Source organism: Staurois parvus, unplaced genomic scaffold (assembly GCF_062004578.1).
Source record: "Staurois parvus isolate SC_StPar_1 unplaced genomic scaffold, SC_StPar_1.0 ptg000624l, whole genome shotgun sequence".
Classification (NCBI taxonomy): Eukaryota; Metazoa; Chordata; class Amphibia; order Anura; family Ranidae; genus Staurois; species Staurois parvus.
In genome coordinates, this window is record NW_028318420.1 from 1,134,875 (window position 1) to 1,144,614 (window position 9,740).

The 9,740-nt window shown below is 36.6% G+C and overlaps 1 protein-coding gene across 1 annotated transcript; it reads right to left on the minus strand.

Moving 5' to 3' along the window:
• Positions 1–315: 315 nt before the first annotated feature.
• KCNA10 (potassium voltage-gated channel subfamily A member 10) lies at positions 316–9,595 on the minus strand. Its single transcript, XM_089693317.1, has 3 exons — positions 9,468–9,595; positions 4,944–5,015; positions 316–2,040 (listed from the first exon to the last, which is right to left on the minus strand). The coding sequence occupies exon 3, from the start codon at positions 1,972–1,974 to the stop codon at positions 466–468; it is 1,509 nt and encodes a 502-aa protein (XP_089549443.1). The 5' UTR covers positions 1,975–2,040; positions 4,944–5,015; positions 9,468–9,595; the 3' UTR covers positions 316–465.
• Between the last annotated feature and the right edge of the window lie 145 nt (positions 9,596–9,740).

Below are 9,740 nucleotides of genomic sequence, written 5' to 3' on the forward strand. Positions count from 1 at the left end.
ATAGATCTCAGCAGATCGAGGACAGGTGAATATGAGACTGGGAAGGGAGATTACGAAAGTTAATATAACTATATTAAGTGCAGTTACATTTTAAGCGTTTGAGATATTGGATGTAAATATGCTTCTATGCAGTTTAATTCTTAACCAAAATAATTACTTTGTTTCCCTATGCCTTGCAGAAAACATTAGTGAGACAAATAAATAACACAGCATTGTTTTCTAAATGTAGTAATACAATTCCACTATCACAGAAAACATACTCTGCTATAGAAAAATAATAATTACATTTTATTATAAGTAAGTTACTTAATTCCCTTTCACTTTTGAAAATTTCCTTTAATGAGTTCCATTACAAAAAAGACATGATATTATGTACAAAGAAGTAAACAGTTTATGTAAATTTTAGGCAGGTATTTTTGAATGGTTCAGTCATCTTTTGTGGTTTAATTCATAGTTATAGGCAGTTTACGTCTTTCCATTTTTATCAAGGATACATGAGCCATTATTTTTCTTTAAAGAAGTCGTGCTTCCAGATCTTGTTAAATTATCTGAGCTAATTTTCTCAGTTTCCGTAGGTAGAGATTGCCTTTCTTCATTCTCTGTTTCCCTGTGATAGAAATAATTAAAGTTTGATACAATGACTGGAACTGGGAGAGCAATAGTCAAAACTCCAGCGATAGCACAAAGTGTGCCTACCATTTTCCCTCCCAATGTAATAGGGCACATATCTCCATAACCGACAGTTGTCATAGTCACTACAGCCCACCAGAAACCATCTGGGATGCTGATAAACTGAGAGTTAGGCTCATCAACTTCTGCAAAATATACAGCACTAGAAAACAAAATGACGCCAATAAAGAGAAAGAATATTAACAAGCCAAGCTCTCTCATGCTTGCCTTCAAGGTTTGTCCTAAAATTTGAAGTCCTTTTGAATGCCTTGACAACTTAAAAATTCGAAATACCCTAACAAGCCGCACAATCCTCAAAATAGCTAATGACATGTTTTGCTGTACACTGGGCTCTGTCTGCTTCACCAGTTCAGTGATAAGTGTTACAAAGTAGGGAATGATAGACACAATGTCAATTATGTTCATTATATTCTGGAAAAACTCTGAGGAACTTGGACAGACAGCAAACCTAACCACCAGTTCAAATGAAAACCATATTATGCAAGTGGTCTCTATTAAAAAGAATGGATCTGTAAAGGTGCTCAAGTATGTTGCATTTTCTGAATAATTCCCTGAATTCTTGAAAATGTTAAAATCTTTTTCTTCTCTGAATTCTGGCAAAGTTTCTAAACAGAAGATAAGTATGGAGATGACAATTACCAAAACTGAAACCAGTGCCATTCCTCTTGCAGCACAAGAACTTTCAGGGTATTCAAAGAGCAACCAGAACTGTTTGTGATAATCATTAGTTGGTAAAGGTATCTCTGGATCCTTTAGAAAACCTTCATCATCTCGAAATTGATCTAAAGCTTCATTTCCAAGCTCATAGAACACAATTTCATCTGCAAACACATCTATTGGAACATTTGCTGGACGTCTTATTTTTCCACCAGATTGGTAATAGTACAGTATTCCATCAAAGCTTGGGCGATTTCTGTCAAAAAAATATTCATTCCTCATAGAATCAAAATAATGAATTCTTTTTTGAGGATCCCCAAGGAGTGTCTCTGGAAACTCATTAAGTGTCTTCAGCTGTGTTTCATATCTTAGTCCAGCTATATTAATGAAAACACGTTGGTTTCCTTCTTCAATTCTCATTTGTTCAGACACCAGATTATCATGACATTCCTTAGAATATCTGGATATATCTCCATCATTTAAACATTCATTCACAAGCTGCTTCCAGTTGGAGTTTTGGTTGGACAAACCTGAACTTTCTTCTTCTGATGTTTTTTTACATAAATCCGTGGTACCATCAGTTCGAGACTCTTCACAACTTATTGGAGCCTTGTGAAGGGATTCCATCTTGTTATCTTGAAACCAAATTTCAAAAGAGTATCATCCTTCAATAAACTAGCCAATTTCAACTTTCTGCAAAAGAAAATTAGTTTAAGCATTTCATAATCTAAAGTGAAATATAAAATGATTTGACTTTAACATTACATTTCAAAAATACATCTTAAACATGCCTTTAATATATATTTCAAAGTGGAATCTAAGCAATGCAATTATGAAGAAAGCTTTGATTCATTTTCAGCTTCCATACTGTTAGTACTGAAACACAACACATACCAGCTGTCTGTTTCCTATACAGCGTTCCTTTCTCTGCCTATTATGAAGCAGGCACCTTATCATATTTGGCAAAGATAAATTTAGCTTTTGACAGTGGGGGAAGTGAGTAAATGGAAAACAGAATGAATATATTTCAAAGAACATATGATATAATATTACACATAACTGATGCATGAAAATATTAAACACACACATACTCACATGTACTGTTCATGTGCAAAATGGCGGCATGTTCAGTGCTTTTCGTCAATGGATATTGTGAATGAAATATGGATTTTTATATAGTACTGACACTTGGCTAATCACACTGTGCAGTTTATTTACTAAAGCTGGAGAGTGCAAAATCAGGTGCACTTCTGCATAGAAACCAATCAGCTTCCAGGTTTTATTTCCAAAGCTAAATTGAACAAGCTGAGGTCAGAAGCTGATTGGCTACCATGCACAGCTGCACCAAATTCTAAATAAATCCCCCCTGTATGCTTATAAATTTTATGAAAGAATATGTTATCCCCGCATTTTATATTCCTGATATGTGTCTGTTGTACCAAGTTCTTGTGTTATGAAGTATTCTGTTTTCTATGCATTGCTTCCTTTGTGTCAAATACCTTGTGATCCTGCCAGTCCCCCTACTTTCCTATTTCAAACTAACCATGATAGACATAGAAGCATATCATTTCCATCAATGTTCTGGCTTTGCTAGGGGAAAAGCCTGCTTGCCCTCCAATAGCCAAGGCTGCTGACATGCCCTCCTGCACAGCCATTCATTGGGAAGATCAGTGTAATGCTGTTTCTTCAACCCCAGCCACTTATACGGCTAATAACAGAGATTATGTGATCAATTATAAAAAAAAGAACAAATACACAAATGTTTCGCCTTTCATTTCTATTTTAAACTGAATGGGTTTTTCTACAAGGTAAAGGTTCACATATACATTAGGTAGCATTGCTCCATCAGGAAATAAAAACATAAATAATTATAAAGACACATTTAGGTGCCATGTACATGCAATTAATCATTACAGAATTTCACCACAACCAACTGGAGAGCTTAAACCCCACAAAAGCTAATTTATTAAAGCTAGTAAATAAGAGCAGGGACACATTGTTCTGGGAATTTCTACCACGAACAGCCAGATTTATGCACAAATAGTGATCATTGTCTCAAACCATCTAGCTACTTGTACGCTAATGGTTCCTTGGGGTGTATTTTAGGTAGTTCATCTTATTGTGTGTGTTTTTTCTGTCTCTTTTTTTCTCTTTTTTATGTATTTGATTATTTGTCTAACATCACTTTAAATGTTTTATTTTTTCGCTGTCTGTTGAAAGAAAAGTCACTGTCTGGTGAAAGAAAAATCAGAATATATAAACGAGGCTAATAAGAGGTAATTTTTGGCACAAGAACAAGTCTATGATAGTTAATATGAATGTTCTTAACTCTTAAGAGACATTTTAATCCTATTGCACTCTGATTTCAGTGAATTTGTTGAAAATGGCAGAAGCATCACCCAAGTTTAACTGAAGCAAAAACTCTCAATTTTACTAATCTCTGTGCTTTATTTGTTGGTAAATTGTTCAACAAAATGAATCTTGTAGGGCCTATTTTACTCTATTAGACATTTTACATGCCACACATAAGTTGAAATTATTAAAAGTGACACACAATACACAAAAGTGATACTCATAGTGAACATGAACAGAAATTCATATTAGAAAGGGTGATGGCACTTGCAGCAACCAGGTAAAATTATACAACTATCTCAATGGGCCGCATTAATTTGAGTCATGGGTTTAGGAACCTGTAAACCCTCCTCTATTATCAATTAATATTCAATTTGAATTTCCAAATTAAAAATATTAGGAAATTGAAAACTATGGAAGGATGTTCACAAAAAGCATATTGGTCAATATCTACAGTTTGCTGTAACAGGAAGATAAAACAGTGCCATGAGCTTAAACCCAAATTCCAGTGATCATAGTTGGTAAGGCAAAATAAAGACATCAGTCCATCCAATTCAACCTGAATGTGTGTGTGACTACTGTTTTCCATATTTCTGTGCATTATGTTCACTAAAAAACACATCTAAAAGTTTTTTGAACTTATCTACACTCTCCTCTGACACCACCAACTGTGGAAGGGAGTTACACATTCTTACTGCTCTAACAGTAAAGAACCCCTTAAGCAGTTTAAGATTTAACCATTTCTTGTCCAACTTCATTGTGTGGCAACATGTGTATTTTTTAGGGACCTATGACCAAAATGTTTCCTCCCAATGCTAGACTCACCATTTAAAGATTTGTATAGTGCTATCACATCCCTTCTTAAGCATTGCTTCTCCCGGGAGAATAAATTTAATGTTTGTACTTGTTCCTCATAACTGAGGTCCTCCAGCCCACTTATTACCTATGATGCCCTTCTATGCACTCTCTCCAGTTCAAGCACATCCTTCTTGAGGATTGGTGAGTATAACTGTACAGCATACTCAAGATGTGGCCAAACCAGAGTTTTGTAAAGTGGTAAAATCATAGCTTTATCTCTTGAGTAAATACATGCATGCAAATAGTCTGCTGGCCTTGATTGCTGCAACTTGGCATTGCATGTTATTGCATACTATACTGTATATCAGTACTCTACATTTTGATTAAGACCTAAGAGATAAGCTGATCTTACAAATGGTTTGATCTAACATTGTAATCTTAATTACCTTTTTGCATGTCAGCTTGGAGATTTCTGAAGAACAGAAAAATATACTCCATCTTTATCGTCATCATCCATTCTGGAAAAAAAAAAGAAAGAAAATTACAGCATATAAATAAAAAAACTATAGCAAGTCATTTAGACTTTTTTCACATTGTCTGCAAGAAAATGAGACTTATTTACAGAGGCAATTTATGTTATGCTTGCCAGCAAAATCAGGATCTCTTGCTTGTACATCTGTGTTTATACAAACAGTATGCAAGGACATGTGTGTTTGAGTAAGTAGAAAATCTCATACACACATGAAATTGCTGAAGTAGCATACATTTTGATACTAGCAGTGCTGGGAACACCTTCATTAAAAAGTATACCCATTAAATGCAGCACTTCTAGTGCCTCAGTAAGACCTTTGGAGAAGCCCCGTGAGTACCTTATACTTTAGACATACACCACTTTAGTGCACACCCTTAAAGTCAACTTACTTGTCCATTTGAGATCTTAGATTTACTTAGCACTGAGTCTGGACTACAGAGAAACATAAAAAAGTGGTGGCAAGTATTCCCTTGAGTCTGCCCTATTTTTTAAATTATACATGTTTTTCTAATTTTTTTTAAATGTTTTTTTAACTATTTTGTCTGAGTATAGATCTATGTTTGTCCCAAGCATGTTTGAATCCACTTACTGTTGAATGACTCACTACCTGTGCTGGAAGTCTACTACCCTTTCGGTAAAATACTACTTTCCAAGATTAGGTTTGAACATTCCTCCTACTAATTTGAAGTTATGAACTGTTTTTACCCTCTTGGTGTATTTAAAGGTTTCAGTTGTATCCAGACTGTACATATTAAGTTCATGAAGTTCATTCTATCTTATCAATATATTTTTGTAAGCGAGATCTGATGACCTCCTTCTTGAGGCTGGTGACCCCTCTTGTGATGCATCCTAAATTTCTATCTGCTTCCCCAACTGCTTGGTCACACTTTTTGCTCATTTTGCAATAATCTGAAATAAGGAATCCCAAACCTTTTTCCTCTGTAGTGCTTGAACTGTAGAAGCATTGAACTGGAATTTCCACTACTTTGACCAATCTTCCAGCAATGCCAAATCTTGTTCCATGTTATAGACACCTCCAGGGATATCAATCCTACTTTACACCTTTGTGTCTTCAGCAAAAAGACATACTTTACCCACCAAGCCTTTAGTTATATCATTTATATATAAAATAAAACAGGTCCTCATACACAGCTTTGTGGTAAACAAATAGTGACTGGTCTCTGTTCCAAATGAACTCCAGTTATAACCACACTCTGGTATCTATCCTTTAGCCAACTACATATCCACTGAACTACCCAAGGGTTAACTCCTAGCTAGTACAACTTTTTTATTAGATCTATATGTTTAACATTTTTTAATGCCTTGCTGAAATCAAGAAAGGCTCTACAGCACCAAAACATTAGTGATACACTGTAGTAAAACAATTCAATTAGATTAGACTGACATGATCTGCCCTCAATAAAACCATGCTGCTTTGGATCCAGAAAGTTGGGTGTTCTACAAGTGATCAACGATACTTCTTTTAAGAGTGATTCAATTAATTTGATGTTAATTAATTAACAGATGTTAAAGTCACTGGCCTGTAATTGCTAGCTTCTACCTTGCTACCCTTCTTGTGGATAGGTACAATTTTAGCTGTCCACCAGTCATGGGGAACCTCTCCTTTTAGAAGAGAATCTGTCAATGCCACTTTATAATCCGCTTACTATATATTTCCCACACCATGACTGGCAAGTTGGGATAGATTGAAGCCATACACACCACAAGAAATTACTGTAATTTACATCCAAGATGTATATTTTTTTTAAGTGTATCAAGTACAAGAAAAATTATTTTATATATTGCAGAATGCAAATCATTAAATGTAGTGGGTGCATTGCTTTTTCAGTCTTTTTTTCCCCTGTTTTTTAACCTGGTGAACCTTTTAATAACACCTCTCTGTCCTAGGATACCAAGAGTCACTAACTACTGTATCTATGGAAAAACAGGTTTATCACCCTAGGAAATGACTACAGAATATCTGGCCCTCTCGAAACATAGAGAAGAGGGATTCTGTAGTCTTTAGAGATAACTGAAAGCAATGTAACTGATGAGACTGCAGCACAGAAAGAGAACACAGGAAATCATCAGCTTACAAGTTTTCTGCCATACTCAACAGGTTCTCATTGAACAGATACAGTTGCAAGAAAAAGTATGTGAACCCCTTGGGATTACGTGGAGTTTTGCATGAATTGGGCATAAAATGTGCTCTGAACTTCATCTAAGTCACAACAATAGAAGAACACAGTCTGCTGAACATAATACTACACAAACATTAGATGTTGCCATGGTTTAATTGCACATAACATGTAAACATTCACAGTGCAGGGAGGAAAAAGTATGTGAGGCCCTAGCTTAATGACTTCTCCCAGAGCTAATTGGAGCCAGGAGTGAGCCAACCTTGACTCCAATCAGTGTGATGATATTGGATGTGTTGCTGACAGATGTCCTGCCCTTAAAAAACACACACCTGTTTTTGGTTTACTGGTTTCAAGAAGCACTGTCTGATGTGAACCATGCCTCGAAGAAAAGAGCTCTCAGAAGACCTACGATCAAGAATTGTTGACTTGCATGAAGCTGGAAAGGGTTACAAAAGTATCTCCAAAAGCCTTGATGTTCATGTGTCCATGGTAAGACAGACTGTCTACGAATAGAGAAAGTTTAGCACTGTTGCTACTCTCCCTAGGCGTGGTCGTCCTGTAAAAATGACTGCAAGAGCACAGCGCAGAATGCTGCATGAGATAAAGAAGAATCCCAGAGTGTCAGCTAAAGACCTACAGAAATCTCTGGCACATGCTAACATTTTTGTTGACACATCTACAATAAGGAAAACATTAAACAAGAAAGGAGTACATGGGAGGACACCACAGAGGAAGCCATTGTTGTCCAAAAAGAATATTGCAGCACGTTTGAAGTTTGCAAAAGAGCACCTGGATGTTCCAGAGCACTACTGGCAAAATATACTGTGGACAGATGAAACCAAGATTGAGTTGTTTGGGAAGAACACACAACACTATGTGTGGAGAAAAAAAGGCACAGCACACCAACATCAAAACCTCATCCCCACTGTAAAACATGGCGGAGGGAGCATCATGGTTTGGGGCTGCTTTGCTGCCTCAGGGCCTGGACAGATTGTTGTCATTGATGGGAAAATGAATTCCAGAGTTTATCAAGACATTTTTCAGGAAAACATACGGCCATCTGTCCGCCAACTGAAGCTCTGTAGAGGGTGGGTGATGCAACAGGACAATGACCCCAAGCATACAAGTAATTCAACAAAACAATGGCTGCAACAGCACAGAATACGCCTTCTGGAGTGGCCCAGTCAGAGTCCTGACCTCAACCCGATTGAAATGCTGTGGCATGACCTTAAGAGAGCGATTCACACCAGACATCCCAAGAATATTGCTACACTGAAACAGTTTTGTGAAGAGGAGTGGTCCAAAATTACTCCAGATCGTTGTGCAGGTCTGATCTGCAACTACAGGAAACGTTTGGTTGAGGTTATTGCTGCCAAAGGAGGGTCAACCAGTTATTAAGTCCAAAGGTTCACATACTTTTTCCTCCCTGCACTGTGAATGTTTACATGTTATGTGCAATTAAACCATGGCAACATCTAATGTTTGTGTATTATTATGTTCAGCAGACTGTGTTCTTCTATTGTTGTGACTTAGATGACGTTCAGAGCACATTTTATGCCCAATTCATGCAAAACTCCACGTAATCCCAAGGGGTTCACATACTTTTTCTTGCAACTGTATAACAAAACACGTTCAATGACATATTCAAGAGACAAAAAAGGAGCAAATATAATACTTTCCATCACAAAGTCATGAAGGCAATAGTTTTATTACATAGCCGTTTGTATATTCTGTCAAATCTGGCCCTGTGATCCATCTTGAAGGATCCATATTTGAGATCTTCCAACTTTTTTGTTTTCCTGTTTACAATTGAAATTAACATAGCCCTTCTTTTGCACGAGGTGAGGAAACTGGAAAAATTAAACAGAGCTTAAAGTACAGTATAAGCAAACCCTCACCTTATAAAACAACCCATTCAGTTTAAAATAGAAATAAAAGGCAAAACATTTTGAGTATAGATATAAAAAAAAATGATAAACACTTGTTTCCCCTTTGAAATACATGATCCCATTCCCTCTGTTCTCAGCTTCTCAGTGGAATGCTATGCAGGGGATGTGTGACAGGAAACACCGGATCATTGGAGGAGAGCATGCTGAGTTCCCAACATAGCTAGAGAACTGACAACAATGTGTTCTCCTGCTTAGTGTGGTCAGCTTTAATAGCAAAGCAGAGGTACTGGCAGGAACACCAGGGATTTCACACAAAGGAAGCAATACAAAGAGAACAGGATAATTTTTCATACAAGCACATAGTACAGCAGGCACATATCAGAAATATGAAATGTTGGATTTACATACTCTTTAAAACTCCACCTGCTGGTACAAAACCACTATATATGCTCTTTAATAGACTTGGGTGACCCATTGTTTGTGGCATATTGTCTGGCTCTGCATTCTCTGTTCATTTCTTTCATTCCAGCAGAGAGATTTTTCTCCTCCAGAGGACATCTTTGTGATATAAAAAAAGTAAAAAAAAATGAAAAACTGACAACACTTTGGGACAACCTCATAATGACAGGGGTAAGTGAAATGAAATAACACCTTTAAAATTTGATAAACCTTGTATAAAGG

Excerpts from the sequence above, each read along its gene's own strand:
- KCNA10 (XM_089693317.1), bottom strand. The coding sequence starts at position 1,974 with ATGGAATCCCTTCACAAGGCTCCAATAAGTTGTGAAGAGTCTCGAACT.